A 17,635-nucleotide genomic window follows, 5' to 3' on the forward strand; every position below is an offset into this window, starting at 1 on the left:
CACTTTAGGAAGGATGTCAAGGCAAAGGAGAGAGTGCAAAGAAGATTTACCAGGATGGTACCAGGAATGGGGGCTTCAGTTATGAGGAAGGCTAGAGAAGCTAGGATTATTCTCCTTGGAACAGAGAAGGTTAAGAGGAGACTTAAAAGAAGTTTTCAAAATTATGAGGGGATTTGATAGGGTGAACAAGAAGAAATTATTTTCACTGGCAGGTGGGTCAGTAACCTGAGGACACCGATTTAAAATAGTTGTTAAAAGAAACAGGGGGGAGGTGAGGGGAAATGTTTTCACACAGCAAGTTGTTTGGATCTGGATTGCATTGCCTGAAAGGGTGGTGGAAGCCGATTCGATAACAGCTTTTAGGAGAGAAGTAGATAATTATTTGGGGAGGACAAGTTTGCAGGGCTATGGGGAGAGAATGGCGGAGTGGGATTGAATTGGATAGCTCTTTTCAAAGAGCCGGCATAGACACAATAGGCCGAATGGCCTCCTTCTGTGCTGTATGATTCTATGAACATGAGTTAAGAAGTTTACTGCAAAGAAAACAAAACAAAATTGTTGTAAAGCTTCCAGGATTCATGCATCTCCTGCATCTCCTTCGTGCGCACCTGTGGTTCTCTCCGCCTTGCGGACTGGGGAAAGAAAGTGGGATCTCCTTAGAGCTGAGCTGCTCTACGATGGCGCCCCTTAGTAACCAAATGTCAGAATCGAGTCAATCCTCTGTAGACAAGCAGGTCCGCAATAGTAACAGGCACTGCTGATGACAGACGTGTGGCTCATTGCCAAGACTTGGGCAGTAGGGCTTCTTCCCACTCAGCTCCTGTTCAGCACCTTGGGACATCCTCCTGACGTGAAAGGTGCTATACAAATGTAATTTTGTAGTTGTTGTTAATCTTGCAAGTCAAAGCCCTCATGGGTAGGGTGGTCTTAACTGGACAAGCATTAGGAAACTTGCCAGACAGTGCTATAATGACAAGCTCTGCGGTTTTAGCTGGTTAGATTCCAGCAATACCCTAGCCACACTCTGGTGTCCCCAAGTCTTGGCTCTTCCAAATCTGTGTCTAATGCTTTCTGGAATTAGGTAAGCAGGGTAAGTCCCTCTGGAGAGTGTGCATTCCATTCCATTCCAGACGCAGGGAAATTTCCACGTGTAGGTGGGATGCATGGAAATCTCAGTTTGGTTTGGATACTCTTACTCATGGTGATGGGTTTCCACATGTGTCAGATATGTGGAGGCTGACCAAAAGAAACCTCACAGGAAGTGTATACAGGACATCTTTCTTCTTTGCTTCTTTGGTTGGGTAAAGTCCCAAAACTGCCAAATACAAAGGTCAAAGACCAATTTAAGATTTCCTGAGCATATTCAGACAAGCATCTGCAGAGCTACTTGAGCAAAAAAAACACCCCGAGTTTACTGCACCTGTGCTTGGGTATGAAATCTCTGTCTCTCCGACAGCTCCTTTGTGCTTGAACCATCTTATCTCTTATTTTGACATTTGTAAGCAATGCTTGGAAGTGTTCACCACCTGTCAGAGACTAACTTCCTATTCCTTTAATTTGTGTCTGGTTTCATATCTCATTTTACTAGGGCTCTATCTGCAATAAATTGGCATTCAACATCTTTGGGTTCTTGTTTGTACTGTGAGGCTCCAGCCTGGTCTGGCTAGTTGTTTTGGACATTATCCGTTTACAGTGTACAAACCTTTGCTTTGTACTATGTATACGGTAGCAGTCTAGCTCAGTTTGGTAGCGTTCTCGCTTCTGAGACAGAAGGTTGTAGGTTCAAGTCCCATGTTGGTATTTTGAAACCACACAGTCTAGGCTGACACTAAGGGTGCTGGGTGAGTATTGCATTGCCAGAGAACGCCATCCTTTGTTGAACCAAAGCCCAGTCAAAAATTAGCCATTCGCTTCATGGCTGTTCGTGGGACCCTGCTGTGAACAAATTGGCTGCCATGTCCAACGCCAAACACAGTCAATACATTTTACAGAATTTTCATTAAGTACATTGTGACATTCTTGACATTATAGGCACTGTATCAAATGCAAGGATTATTATTATTAAAACAGAATGATCCAGCTCAACTATACCTCTAGTACAGGATTCTGTTTGCTTTCCCATGTTGCTGTGACCCTTGATCGAGTGCATGTCACAATGCTTATCATTGAAAATATGGGAGTAAAGAAAGTTTGCAGGATAGACTGTTGCTAAAAGATAATGGGAACTTAACATAATCGATATGCTATCACAACAGAGCAGAAGGTTGGGTTTGTCACCCTAGCTGATTTTGCAAGTTTGTTTCTGTTTCTCTTCACTTACCAGTGGTTGGGTAGAAATAATCATTATTTTACTAGTATAGTGTCTTGTTTTACCCTGAAAACTTTACTTTAATATTCCTTTATTGGCAAATAGTGGATAGCTTAAAGAAGAGATGAAGAGACCACGATTGTATAATGTTTTTTACATTTGTTGGATTTACTAAATACGAACTGTAGTCACTACATGATAAGTAGTATTTATTATATGTAGAACAACAGAGATCCCAAAACAAGCGCAAGACAGTAGGGGGATCTCTGAAGATAGATACATTAACAGACATTGGTGTATGAGAACATTTTATTCTCTGTTGTTCTGAAAGTCGGGTGAGCTTATAATGGGAATTTCCTATTACAAGATCCCACTGCCCATGTCCTGACATTTATAGACCAAGGGACAATAAAATCATCTATGCTAGAGCAAACCAGTGATGAGGATGCCTGGAAATGTGGATCAAAAAAACATAAATGAGAAATTCTAACAAACCTCATCCATACTTGCTACCAGGCAAATTTGGTGTTCTACAAAACCTCTCTCTGCCCAATAATAGATTAATTGAGATGTATTTTGTAGGTCACAAAGAATGAAAATGGTGTTCTGAGATTGTGTTGCCACGTCATTCCTTCTCTCCCCCCAATTTGGATCAATGGCATCATTGTTACAACACAGTCAATATTTTTAATGGATCAGTATTTTTGCCTTGGAGTTGTAACTTTTTTTTCCCCCACCAAGGTCTCATTCTCTACAGAGATTTCTACGGAGCTTATTTTGGTGCAGACACCAATAAATGAATCTCCATTGACTCTGAACACATCAAACATTTACTGTTCTGTTTTTGTATTCCTGGCTGAATCAAGAATGTGCTACAATGAATGCCACTAATGTTTAAGTTCTACTTTGATTCATTGAGCAGCTTAATAAACTTGTTGCATTGTCTCCACAAGTTTTACCGGCCGTGGTAGGCTAAATTATGATCAAGAAATCAAGAATGAGCACCTGTGAATTCTAGCTGAAGCAATCCCTCTTACCTGTGATGACCCTGTAAATAAGAGATTGCATCCTCCTACCTTATTGGGCCCTGCGAAGTGTTTTCCCCACAGACTTTGTTCCAGCTCTTTGATCTCCACCTGCTTCCAATTCACGCCTTGCATTTCAAGCTGGGCAGACACTTTCCTTCTCCAGGATCCTGATGGTTTTTCACTGCTGTGATCTCAAGAATATTGATATGAAAGAATAATATGCAGCAGTACATGGAGAAGTTTGTCTAAGTGACATGGAACTACATATTGTATATATGGACTTGTGCCTCCATAAAGGGCTATGTCCGTATACAAACTGTGACTTTGTAAATTATGTTAAAAGCAGATATAAAGCCAATATGGAAAATGCTGTTCTTCATCATATGTTTACTGCCTGTTTAGAGTAGAAAAGGCATTTGGCTGAAGTAGCATATTCTTCGTAGTCACTGGTTATTTGCAAATTGTTGTTGCTGATGGAGAATGGCAGCTGCATTTTGACTATCTAGGTCTCTTGCCAATAAAAAAAATGTAGAAAACATTTTTTTACAATCATGAGTAGAGCTTGGAAACCCAAGTATTCCTTACCATCTATTGCTCCACCATGAAATTATTATCTGATTGCATACGCACAAATTTACAAATTTATGCACCACTTCCCTACCCCTAGTGTATCAGTACTATAACATCAAGTTTCTTATTTGGACAAAAGCTGTACCTTTTCGAAGTTATCATTGTTGGATCTTGGAAAACATTCTGTTGAAACCCATTGGCACAGAGTAGAATATTTAGCTGCTTAGTTGTTGCAGTCGGTTTACCTTTTGTGGAAATGTTGATACAATAATCTAAACTGACGTAAAGCATTTTAAAGGGAACAGGCCCTGCAGTTTCCTCCCTATTGCAGAAGGATCATCAGTCCTTCAACGTTATTTGAATAGTGAGAGCTAATCCATCTTTCAAAAAACTTTAATCTTTCTCGTCTTTTGGTGATGAATTACAGTGCTGCAGAACCACTACTAATAATAATCCTTAATTTGGTATTGTGCCTTTCATGTCAGGACTTTGAAATCCCAAAGCACTTCACAGGATTACTGTAAAGTATAGTGACTGTATTATGTGGGCAAACTGTGTATTTTGTGAACAAAGTTTGGCTGCAAAGTACAGATATTTTGATGCAATATCTAAGAGTATTTTCTTATTACCTTCAGCAAAACTGAAAATGTCAGTGTTGTAATTTCTACCGTTCAATAATCCAAAAGTGTACCCTAGTTTCCTTCGACGTAGAAAAACATTTCTAGCAATCTCCACTTCAAAAAAGTTTTTTTTTGTAAAATTTTAAAACATGAATTGGTTAATTGATATGTTTATCATCCAAAAGCGATACGTGGTTAAGGAATTAGTTAAATCATTTTTTTTAAAACTATTTTTAGTCTTGGACCATTTGCTTGGAATTTCTGAGGTCAGTTCCCATTCACAGAAACTGACCTCAGAAAGAGATGATTTTGGCTCATAGAAACATAAAAGCACTGCTCAGGTATGAACTTGGACCTCGAGAACATCAAGATGACTGGCACATCACAAGCTGTCCTGTAAAGCTCTTCCTACCACCCTGAAGGCAAATATTCATCAGATAGCTGATGAGGAAACTCTGAGGCCACAATTGCTGGAAGATGTTACCTAGAGTCCATACATCCAGCGCTTGAACTCCACCCTGATTGGTTGCAGAGGTAAGAAGCGGATGCTCAAGCTCCGCACGTCCAACAGGTGGAACCACTGCTCAATAAGAAGGAACGTGTGCCCGAGCTGAGGGCAGGAAGATTGTGGCGATGCTCTCGTGCATTTCATGCTCAGCTGCTTTGCCCACCAGGAAGATTGCAGGGAGTTCTTGGTATCTGCCATCCACGCAGTGAGGGCTTGGTAGATGTCAAATGACTGACTGGTGACTGTTCTCCTGGAAGGCGGGGAGGGCAGGTAAGCGCAGTCTCCTTGGAGCTAAACTGACAATGGAATGTCAGAATCGAGCTCTCTGTGGTGGGGTCGGTAGCCTTGTTCCTGAACCAGACGGGTCCACAGTATTCCAGGCCAATGCTGATGACAGAGACAGCCTGACTCATTGGCAGGACCTGCAGTTTATGAGCCCCACATTCCCCACACCCCCCGACAGAGAATAGGGGTATTCCTCTCAAGTTCTTGTGTGGGAGAGGACAAGGGCTGCAGAGTTCTAAACGGTCTGCAGCTTATGAAGGCAAGAGTTGGGAAGTCTGGCAATCAAAGAATCGGCATACTCTAGTCTGGATGTGATTAAAAGCGTGGATAAAAGTCTCAGCGATAGTGCTGGAAGCGGGCACCATGAATGAAGTAATATTCCAGAGAATTAGTGGAAGAGGTGAAAGTCATTTTTAAAGATTGAGAAAATTATTTAAAGCAATAGAACAGCGTAACAGTGGAATTTAAATGTGGTTCCCTCGGCTCAGTTGGTAACAAGCTGCCTCTTGGGTTCAGAAAGTTGTGGTCATAAGTTGAAATTCCAGTGCATTGTAGGGTATGCCGGCTTTCGGATGACACATTAAAACAAGGTCCCGTTTACCTGTTGAAATGCATGTTAAAGCTCCTGTGACACCATTCCAAAGAGAAGGGGGTTTCGCACAATTTCCAGTCAACAATCCTCCAGATAAATTGATCTTTCACTTCATGGCTGCTTATGAGACCTTGATAGTACAAATGGCTGCCACAATTACCTGCAAAATCTAGTCAATACATTGGATATCAATTACTTCTGTGGTGCCTTGAGGTACTTGGATGTGATCAGGTGCTATGAAAATGCAAGTTCTTTTTTTAGCAGGCTTATTGTATATTCTTAGTCATGATGCATAGGCCTGTGCAATTTCAACAGAAATGCTGATCATATTCTCCCCCAGCCATAAGAGTTGTACATTTATGCATATTAGTCATGATGCTAGTTCATCTTCTGTTATTACTCATACATTACCGTATAAAGTGTGAGTGAGTGACAGTGTGAGAGAGTGTGTGGGTGCCTGAGAAAGAGTCAGTGTGTGTGTGTCACAGAGAGAGAGTGTATGTGTCCAGGAGTGGACTCTGGGGATGTGCGTGTGGAGTATTGGGGTGCGCACTCTTGGGGGGTGGGGGGTAGAGCCCTCCCGACACTTCACTCCCCCCATCCCCCCCGAGTGCTTTCCCCACCCCCGAGTCCTCCTGACACTCCCCCCCACCCTTTGGCACTCCTGACACACTCCCCACCGCCCCTCCCCTCAGAGTGCTCCCCCCTCCGCCCAGAGCGCTCCCCAGATTTTCCCCCCAGAGCGTTCCCCCACACTCTTTCCCCGTCCCCAGAGCGCTCCCCCACACTCCTTCCCCGTCCCCAGAGCGCTCCCCCACACGCCTTCCCCACCCCCAGAGCGCTCCCCCTCACTCCTTCCACGTCCCCAGAGCGCTCCCCCTCACTCCTTCCCCGTCCCCAGAGCGCTCCCCCACACTCCTTCCCCGTCCCCAGAGCGCTCCCCCACACGCCTTCCCCACCCCCAGAGCGCTCCCCCTCACTCCTTCCCCGTCCCCAGAGCGCTCCCCCTCACTCCTTCCCCGTCCCCAGAGCGCTCCCCCTCACTCCTTCCCCGTCCCTAGAGCGCTCCCCCACACTCCTTCCCCGTCCCCAGAGCGCTCCCCCACACTCCTTCCCCGTCCCCAGAGCGCTCCCCCACACGCTTTCCCCGTCCCCAGAGCGCTCCCCCACACTCCTTCCCCGTCCCCAGAGCGCTCCCCCACACGCCTTCCCCACCCCCAGAGCGCTCCCCCACACTCCTTCCCCGTCCCCAGAGCGCTCCCCCACACTCCTTCCCCGTCCCCAGAGCGCTCCCCCACACGCCTTCCCCACCCCAGAGCGCTCCCCCTCACTCCTTCCCCGTCCCCAGAGCGCTCCCCCACACTCCTTCCCCGTCCCCAGAGCGCTCCCCACACTCCTTCCCCGTCCCGAGAGCGCTCCCCCACACTCCTTCCCCGTCCCGAGCGCTCCCCCACACTCCTTCCCCGTCCCCAGAGCGCTCCCCCACACGCCTTCCCCACCCCCAGAGCGCTCCCCCACACTCCTTCCCCACCCTAGAGCGCTCCCCCACACTCCTTCCCCGTCCCGAGCGCTCCCCCACACGCCTTCCCCACCCCCAGAGCGCTCCCCCACACTCCTTCCCCGTCCCGAGCGCTCCCCCACACGCCTTCCCACCCCTAGAGCGCTCCCCCACACCCCCAGAGCGCTCCCCCACACGCCTTCCTCACCCCCAGAGCGCTCCCCCACACGCCTTCCCCGTCCTAAGCGTTCCCCCACACGTCTCCCCCACCCGCCTTCCCCCCTCCGCATTCCCCCCTCCCCCAGAGTGCCCCCCCCCGCCCCCCACTCCAAATCCCCGCCCTCATCATTGTGGAGTCCTGTAGCTCAGTGGTTAGAGCACTCGCTTTGCAAGCGAGAGACCTGAGTTCAATTCCAGGCAGAGGGCGAAACCTTGGGCAAGTTTCCTTACTCCACACAGAGCCTAATAATAATCCCTCCAAAACCAAAAACAATAATAAATTGATCATTTTCAATCTACGACTGTTTGTGGGACATTGCTGTGCGCAATTGGCTGCTGCGTTCGCCCACAAACATACAGTCCATTCACTTTACAGTGTGTTCTGCGAAGCGCTTTGGGACGTCCTCCCGACGTGAAAAGCGCTATATCAAAATGCGAGGATTATTATTATTATTGTTGTTGTTGTTGTTGTCGTCACTTCCCGCTGCTGACGCGGCCCCCCCCCTCCTCCTCCCCGCACCGAACGTCGTGACGTCCCGCCGCAGACGTGCCGACGTCACGGGCCGGTGACGCGAGGTGGGGCGGGGCTCGGCGAGGAGCCGCCGACGCTCAGCCCCCGCGGTCGCTGACGCCGACGCCCTCAGTCAGACTGACACAGGGACAGGCGATGGCCGGGCCGGGCTCCCCGCTGCACCAGCACCAGCACCGGCACCGGGCTCAGTGGGTCAGGCTGCTGCTCGGCATCTTCCAGCTGCTGCTGCCGCCTTTCTCCACGCAAAGTGCCACCCCCTCGGCCCAAGGTTTGTCACCCCCGTGAATTGTGACTCACCCCCTTTGTGTGTGTGTGTGTGTGAGTGTGTGTGTGAGTGACACTGGAGAAGGCCCCCACACACACTCACACCCACACACACACACACCCACACACACACATGTGCAGCCGAGCAGTGCTTTTGCGAGTTCCCGGGGCTGTCGTTTTTGTGCGGTGTCGGCAAATGTGCGGTGTTTATCCTCCTCTCGCGAACCACGAGTCATCGATTGTAATCGCCCTTTTGTGTGTGGGGTTGTGGGGGTGTGTGGGTGGGGGTGTGTGGGTGTGGTGGGTGGGGGGGTGGGGGTGGGGGGGTGTGGGTGTGTGGGGTGTGTGTGTGGGGGGTGTCTGGGGGGTGTGTGTGGGGGGGTGTCTGGGGTGTGTGTGTGTGTGGGTGGGGGTATGTGTGTCTGGGGGGTGTGTGTGGGGGGTGTCTGGGGTGTGTGTGTGGGGGGTATGTGTGTCTGGGGGGTGTGTGGGGGGTGTCTGGGGTGTGTGTGTGTGGGGGGGTATGTGTGTCTGGGGGGTGTGTGTGGGGGGGTGTCTGGGGTGTGTGTGTGTGGGGGTGTGTGTCTGGGGGTGTGTGTGGGGGGTGTCTGGGGTGTGTGTGTGGGGGGGTATGTGTGTCTGGGGGGTGTGTGGGGGGTGTCTGGGGTGTGTGTGTGGGGGGGTATGTGTGTCTGGGGGGGTGTGTGTGGGGGGGTGTCTGGGGTGTGTGTGTGTGGGGGGGTATGTGTGTCTGGGGGGTGTGTGTGTGGGGGGGGTGTGTGTGGGTGGGTGGGGGTGTGTGTGGGGGTGTGTGTCTGGGGGGTGTGTGTGGGGGGGTGTCTGGGGTGTGTGGGGGTGGGGGTGTGTGTGTCTGGGGGGTGTGTGTGGGGGGGTGTCTGGGGTGTGTGTGTGTGGGGGGGGGGTATGTGTGTCTGGGGGGTGTGTGGGGGGTGTGTGTCTGGGGTGCGTGTATGGGGGCAGGTGGGTGTCTGGTGTGTGTGTGTCTGGGGGTGTGTGGGGCGGGTGTGGGTATATGTGCATGTATGTAGGTGTGGGAGGGCTGTGCGTGTCTGGGGGGGTGGGGTTGGAGCGCTGTGCGTGCCTGGGGGGGGTGGGGTTGGAGCGCTGTGCGTGCCTGGGGGGGTGGGGTTGGAGCGCTGTGCGTGCCTGGGGGGGTGGGGTTGGGGCGCTCTGCGTGTCTGTGGGGGTGGGGTTGGGGCGCTGTGCGAGCCTGGCCAGGGGTTGGGGCACTGTGGGGGGGTGGGGGCGGGCGCTCTGCGTGCCTGGGGTGGGTGGGCGCTGTGCGTGCCTGGGGGAGGGGGCGCTGTGCGTGCCTGGGGGTGGTGTGAGCGCTGTGCATGCCTGGGGTGGGTGGGCACTGTGCATGCCTGGGGGGGGGGGTGGGCACTGTGCATGCCTGGGGTGGTGTGAGCACTGTGCGTGCCTGGGGTGGGTGGGCACTGTGCATGCCTGGGGGGGGGGGTGAGCACTGTGCATGCCTGGGGTGGGTGGGCACTGTGCATGCCCGGAGTGGGTGGGCACTGTGCGTGCCTGGGGGGGGTGGGGGGCGGGTGGGCACTGTGTGTGCCTGGGGTTGGTTGTGTGTGTCGTGGGTGAGTGTGTGTATATGTGTGTCTGGGGGTGTGTGTGGCAGCGTGGGGTGTGGGGGGGGCGTGTGTGCATGGGGTGGGTGGGTGCGTGCTCTCTCTCTCTCCTCTTGAACCACGAGTCACAAATTATAATAACCCCTTTGTGCTTGTGGTGTGTGTTTTTAAAATTGAGGGCAGTGCACTTGGCAGTGTTTTATAAGTCGCTGTGGTGTTGAAAATAGTAAACGTGCGGTGTTTTTCTCTCTTCCCCTCTTGAACCACGAGTCATAAATTGTAATAACCCCTTTGTGTTTGTGTGTGGTGTGTGTGTATGTATATTTGTGGTATGTGTGTGTGTGTATTTGTGGTGTGTGTGTGTATATTTGTGGTATATGTCTGTGTGTGTGTGTGTGTGTATTTGTGGTATGTGTGTGTGTATTAAATTTGAGGGCCATCCTGGGCACTGGGCAATGTTTTGTGAGTTGTTGTGGTGTTGAGCAGTAAATATGTGGTGTTTACCCTCCTTCCCTCTCCCTCCTCTCCTCGGTGGGCATGTTGTAGCTGCAGAAGGCAGCCTCATGCTGCAGGCAGGGGACACTCGTGGCTCCACATTTCAATTTCCTTTGCTTTTTAAAGAAAACACGCACAAAAAAAGGGCGATTTTGTTTTTAAACCCGGAGTGCATGCATCTCGGTTAACTTATTACTTGGGTTAAAAGTTGGGTGTAGGTTTTGAGAGCTAAATGGAGACCTTTTTTTGTCACCCCTTGAAATGCTTTTTCAGAAAAATGCCCTCCCCCCCCCCCCCCCTCTCTCTCTCTGTCGTTAGGTTAATGAAAGCTCTTTCGCTTTTACTGACAAATTTTTTTTTCCTCTAACAGCACTTGCTGACATTCCCAGCGTAGTGGAGCTTTGGCAAACCGAGGAGGGAGAGGTATTACTTCACACTCAGGTGAGACTTTGAAATAAGGCCCAGAATTAAATTCACAGCATTTCTAGCCGACATCAAATCCTGCAGCTCTGTGTTATTGTAGGGTTTGTTTCGCCGTTATTTTTAAATAAACTTAACAAAGAGATATTTTGCTATCTTCAAAATACTGTTTTAACAGCAACCTGTACTTGCATCTCATTGAAAGCCCATAAAATATACAATTGCACATAGCAATGACCCACAAACAGTCATGAAGTAAATGACCAATTTTATCTGAGCGATTGTTTGCCAGGACACTGGGAGAAACTCCCTTCTCTTTTTGAGTAATGCTGGACTGACCACTGCCTTGGAATGTCCTGATGTGAAGGCGCTATATAAATGTAAATTTGTTGTTGCTGCATGTTTGGGTGGACGTAACAACTACTTGGATTTATATAGTGCCTTTCACATGGGGTAGTGTCCCAGGCATAAGATCCACCTAAACACACAGAGGGGACCTTGGTTCAATGCCTCATCTGAAGAATAGCACCTCTGGCAATAGAGAGCTTTCTCCAGACTTGGATTGAAGTGTCAGCCTAGACTGAGTTCAAAGTTTCGATGTGGAGCTTGAACTCACAACCTCCTGACTTAGAGGAGTGTGTGTTGTCAACAGAATCAGGCTGACACCTGGAAGGACTAGTGCTTTAGGTGGGTGTTGATTTAAACAGTCAATTCTGGTGTCTCTGGTTCTCAACCATTTAATGTATTAAAAGGAATATGGTTGACTTGGGCTGTGGCACTGGTATTTTGGAGCTCTACCTGCTCCTTTTCCCAAAATACATCTTACTTTTTAAAACTCATCTACCACTGTCTAGGTTTTAGTCAGTCGAGTGTTGACGCATGCAAAAACCTATAAGCATGCTTAAGAGTATCCGAACCGAGAGTCCCATGCTTGCCACCTACACATGGAAATTCCTGTGTTTGGAATGAAATGCACACTCTCTCCTGCTTGCCTAATTCCACAGAGCATTAGGGGCAGGTGGGCAAGAGCCATGGCTTGGGGATCCCGGAGTGTGTGTTTGGGTATGCATTCGGAGAGGAACCAGCTTAAATTTTGTACTGTTATGTAAATAACTTTGTAATGTTTCTCCACAGGCTGCTTCTGAGCAGAGTACAGATGACCTGCTTGTGGATCAAAGGTAAGTTTTTAATTTAAAAAGCTTTTATTCTGCTTGTTCAGTAATTTGATTGCCTTACTCGTTGTTTTCACAGATTGCTGTCCTAGATCATCTCAAACTTAAAACATTTTTTACAAAATAATACTAAGTACAAAAAGTGCATTTTTAAGAAGATTGTTCTTAATGAGTAAATGCACTGCAAAGTGTGGTGGTGGCGCATATAATATAGACCTGGAAAGTCCTAAGGTCATCTTGAAACCCCCAAATGTAGAACAGAAAGTCTTATTTTTAAGGAGAATGTTTTTAATTGGTAAATACACTGCAGAGTGTGGTGCTAGCCCGTATAGACCTGGAAAGTGCAAGGTCTGATCTCCTATCTGTACTAGAACTGCACCTTTAATAATAAATAATAATACTTGCATTTGATGTAGCCCCTTATCGTGTTGTTCAGATGTCTCGAATGGTTTCACAGGATATAGTGTGAAGTGGATTGACTGTATATTTTGTGGGTGAAATGCGGCAGCAAAACAGTGCAAGAAAAGAACTGCACCTTTGCCCTGAGCTTCCTAGTTTTAAAGAGGAGAAAAGATTGATTGAGGTTCGTACTCCAGATCATGTTGGCTGCTGGCCCTTGCTAGAGGTGAACGTGTTTGGGCTTCGGCAAAGATCAGATGATATCGTCTATGATGGTGCTTCACAAATAGCCAACAGTCGTCTGCCGTTCTGACTCACAAATGAAGAATGACCACTGGCGTGAAATGCTGAAAGATTGTTGGCGCCTGTGGAGCTGTAGCTTAGAAAGTGTGCTGCTTTCAGGAGAGTAGAGAAACTTGGAAGAAGGAAACTTGGAATGATGCTGGGTTAATGAAGTGAACAACTGAGGGGAAATTAACGCAAAGTACTAATTTTGTTGCAGGTCTGAACTTGCATAGATGTACAAAAAGGCAGTTTACAGCTATTTATTTGGTGCTCCAGCATCTTTTTCATTGTCGTGTAAGGCCACAAACTACCTGGAAATATGTATTTTATGTATTTCTGTAAAGAGTGATGTGTATGAACAGACAAACATGGCAGACAGTTTATGCACAGCAACAATCACAAGCAGGCAGGAGGTGAATGATAACTTGAGGATTGCGCTCTGTACCAGGCAAATAGAACTGCACATATGTGGGTTTTGTTTGGAAACATCAAGCTAAGTTCATATCTGGCTAACAAAAAAAATTCAGAAAATTGGCTATGTTTATTCTGCATTCAGTATATAATATGCTTAAGTTTTGCCTACAAGGATAAAGAGCAATCTGATGTTTTGGGGTGATGAATTACCTCAAAGAACTTTGGAGTTTTCTGTAAAGTGTGATGATTGATTTCATACTGCAAAGTGTGCCTTGGAGAACTTTCGTGATCAAAACCTTACGAACAGTGTTTGGCTGAAGGAATTGTACAACAGTATTAATCCCACTGAACTAGTCTAGTGTTTGTAATCAATTTGTCTTGATAGTGTAATTTATACCTCCGCCTACATCTATTGACTGTTCGTAGTTCAGCCGACCAGAACAACTTGCATTTATGTAGTGGCCTTCACACGGGGTGGCACCTCGGAGCGCTTTAGTAATCCTGGCATTTGATATAGTGCCTTATCATGTCATCAAGATGTTTCAAAGCCTTCACTGGATAATTGCGCAAATTACATGTCTTCAAACACATTTCAATTTTTACTGTGAAGGAGAGGGTAATGTTGGGAAGGTGAAAAACACATTTTTACAAGCGAAACTAGTTTACCTGCAGTAAAGCTGCAGGTTGACTTTTGGTATTGGGTGGGGACAATAAATTGGCTACTATTTGCTCTTGGCTATAGTTGTACTGTAAGCTTCCAAGGTATAAAAATAAATGTAATAATTATCCTTGCGTTGATCTAGCACTTCATCACAGCAAACCTTTTTCAAGAGCTTCAATTTTCTTGTAAGTGTAGTCACTGTATTTTGTAGGCAAACTTGACAACCAATTTGCACATGAGAATGTCGCACAGACAGCCATGAAGTGAATGACCATTTTTTTGTATTTGGAGGATTATTGGCCCTGTTAAATACTTGTACATACTACTAGAATTATTACAATGCAATTTACATATTGCACCATTCACGTCGGGAGAATGTCTCAAAGCACCTAAAACAGTAAACAGTTCTGTGCCTGCACATTCTGGGATCCTTAGAAGCATAACTCCAAAGGCAAAAAAACAATCTTACAGTGGGAAAGGGCATTGAATCTTCCCCCACCATCCCTTCTTCAGTCTCCAGCTCCCGTGTAGTGTTTGTGTTAGTCAGCCGTGCCATTGCTTCATTAAGTTATAATCCTTACATTTGCTACAGGACTTAAAACTTCACAGGTAACCACTGTCAAATGCAGTGACTGTATTTGTAAATTGCATTTTGTATAACAAAATGTTAAAGAACAAAGTTCTTATTCTTGCTATTGGTCTCTTTCTTTCACATCTCTTTATCTTCCCCCAACTCCCCCCTTCAGCCATGCAATAATGACACAACATCTGTCCTCGAGATGAAGAGTAGATGACCAGACGGTTGGGTTTCACACAGCTCAGCCTTTTATAGGCAGCGGCATCAGTGTTGTGTGAGAAGCTTCTAGTGAGGTGGGAACCCATTGCAGCAGAGCATCCAAGTTTTGACCAAAGTTTCCATACATGGGCTTAAGCTTCTTTACAAATCTGAAACTGAAATGTATTTGGTCAAGTGAACCGTCCCCTGCAAAGTGCTGTAAAATATTTTCCGGTGTGAAAGGTATGATTACAGATGCAAGCTGATTTAGTTTGCAACGTGAAATTGCTTCAGTTTCCTCCCAAACCGAGCATTTTCAATGGTCAAACTCTTGTGTCTTGATCTGCGCCCAGGCTCCTGCCAGTGCTGCTGCGACTGTTTATGCAGAGATGTAAATGCAACATGAACGTGAAATGCATGCTGCAGAACAGGTTTTAACTTTTAGAAGAAGAAATTCAAAGTATTTTGGGTTTGATCTGTTAATTCAGTGTGTGTTTAATGAACATCTGAAAGGAATCAATGATCACTTGGAGGTTTTTCACTTAGAGATAAAATATGTTGCTATAGCCCAGGATGTTTTTAGGAATCATTTGCTAATTCAGCTGTAATATTATGAACATGTCATGAGAATTTTTTTGTAGAAGATTGGGACAAACTTTTCTAAAGTTTTTTTTCTCTCTAATAATCCAAGCTTGTTTGTACAGGGTAACCCTGCTATAACTTGCTCCTTTGGGTTCAATATCTAAGGCTGCATTATAAATGAAGGTTGAAAAAATAGGCAAATTCTGGGTCATTGGGCTTCTACTGACGTTGCTTCCTCCGCACTCTGTGCGAAATGAGCCACTAACCTCAGCAATACTTCCTGTGTACAGCACGCCCGAGTGCAACATGCAGAAAGTGACATTAGCGGCAACTTGATAACCAGAAGTTTGGCAAAAGCAACAAATTACATTTGTGTAGCACCTTTCACGTTGGGAGCACATCCGAACACGCTGGAATACCAGCACTATGAGCGAGTCTGCGCTGTCCTGACTGGAAATATAACCGGGTTCCCTTGTATCTTGATAGCAATCAGCAATACTTATGGATGTACCATTAGGGTTTGATTACTTCTATGCCTGAGGATTTAGTGCTTCTGGATTTGACTGTATTTTCTAATAGGATGTTTGCAGCCCCAGAGTCCTAGCAAAATGACTAGTCAGCTGAAGTTTTCAATCTAGTTTAATATAATTAGACCAATGGGATAAATACATGACTGTTGGAAAACCAAATCTTGCACTGACTGGTTATTGATGGAGTGGGCCAGGGTGGGGAGGACATGAAACAGGCCAGAACCTGCTGAGCAGAGGGTATGGACAGGTTGATATGGAGTCAGCAGGTCACAGGGGTAGGAAGGGGCAAGGCTGTGGAGGGCCTTGAAGGCGAGGACAAGGGTTTTGAACTCTATCCTCTGGGGATGGGGAGCCAGTGGAGCCTAGGGCAGGAGAGGACACAAGTTCCAGGCTTCTGGATGATCTGCAGCTTGTGGAGGGAAGAGTTTGGAAGGCTGGTCGAGGCTAGCTGTGATGAATGCGTGGACGAGGGGTGAGGTAGTGGCGGAATCGGGCAATATTGTGGAGGTGGGGAAGGCAGAGAGGGTCATGGCACAGATGTGGGGTAGAAGGGTAGTTGAGGATCCAATAAGACAACAGGGTTCTGGACTGGCTCAGTGAGGTGGAGTGTGCATCCTTGAATGGTAATGCTGTCAGCGCCTGAGGTGTGGATTCGCTGACGGGAGCCAATCAGGAGAGCCTCGGTCTTGTTGACGTTCACCTGTAGAAAGTTAGCTCTCATCCAGGACTTGATGTCTGACAGACATTGTGTCGGGACAGCAGTGGTCCTGGACTCGAGGGTGGAGGCAGAGAGATAGAGGTGGGTGTCATCCTCATACATGTGGAAGAGAGAGTATATTGCTATTGAAGAAGAGGGGACCAAGGACAGGGCCCTGAGGAACACCACACGAGATGGTGCGGAAGCTAGAGGAGAAGCTGTTTATGGAGATGAAGTGGAGATGGTGTGAGGGGTACAATCTGAACCATTCAAGGACAGAACCATGAAGGTTGAGGTGAGAGGAGAGATGGTGGAGGGGGATAGAGTGGTCAACGGTATCAAAGGCAGGAGAGAGGTTATAATAATAATAATCCTTGCATTTGATATAGCGCCTTATTACATCTTCGAGACGTCTCAAAGTGCTTCACAGAAAGTACTGTAAAGTGAATTGACTGTATGTTTGGGTGAAACGTGACAATTGCGCACAGCAGTGTCCCACAAACAGTCGTGGATTGAGATAACCAATTTGTTGATCAATCAATGGGAGCTCATAGTTTCATGTAGTTTCAGTATGCATACTGAGTTCATGTATATGTTTGAAGTTAATTCACTTTTTTTTAGTCAGATGCATATCTGAAGCATGTGGAAACCCATCCCCATGCTTAAGAGTATTCAAACCAAACAGAGTTCCATGTATCCCTCCCAGACATGGAAACCCCAGAGATATTGTTGGAATGGAATGCGCACCCTCTCCCTGGAGGGACACATCCTGCTTACCTAATTCCGGAAAGTATTAGACGCAGGTTGGCGAGAGCCAAGGCTTGGGGACCCCAGAGTGTGCGTTGGGGTCCTGCTGGAGACTCACCAGCTAAAGCTGCATAGATCGCCATTGAAAGCACTGTCTTGACAAGCTTTCCTGCTGCTTGTCCAGCAAGGACCACCTTACCCATTTGGCTTGCAGAGTTAGCAGGAGCTGAGTGGGAAGAGGCCCTGCACCCGGTCCAATCCTGCTGATGAGCCAGGCTGGCTGTGCTGTCCTCAGCAATGCCCTGAAATACTGCGGACCCACCTGGCTCAGGAACTGGACTACCGATACCATCACGGAGGGCTGGCTTGATTCTGACATTCCATTGATAAACACCTCACCTTGGAACCAGTTCAGCTCCTAAGAGACCCT

General features: G+C 47.4%; 1 protein-coding gene across 1 annotated transcript in view; it reads left to right on the top strand.

Moving 5' to 3' along the window:
- The first annotated feature begins 8,295 nt into the window (after nucleotides 1-8,295).
- tmem131l (transmembrane 131 like) overlaps nucleotides 8,296-17,635 on the top strand; it is an 82,255-nt gene continuing 72,915 nt past the window's right edge. Inside the window, exons 1-3 of the mRNA XM_042340187.1 lie at nucleotides 8,296-8,428; nucleotides 10,894-10,964; nucleotides 12,078-12,121. Coding sequence (XP_042196121.1) covers nucleotides 8,296-8,428; nucleotides 10,894-10,964; nucleotides 12,078-12,121 — 248 coding nt within the window. The remainder of the gene's footprint in view (nucleotides 8,429-10,893; nucleotides 10,965-12,077; nucleotides 12,122-17,635) is intronic.

The sequence above is a fragment of the Callorhinchus milii genome, unplaced genomic scaffold (genome assembly GCF_018977255.1).
Source record: "Callorhinchus milii isolate IMCB2004 unplaced genomic scaffold, IMCB_Cmil_1.0 Scaffold1, whole genome shotgun sequence".
NCBI lineage: Eukaryota > Metazoa > Chordata > Chondrichthyes > Chimaeriformes > Callorhinchidae > Callorhinchus > Callorhinchus milii.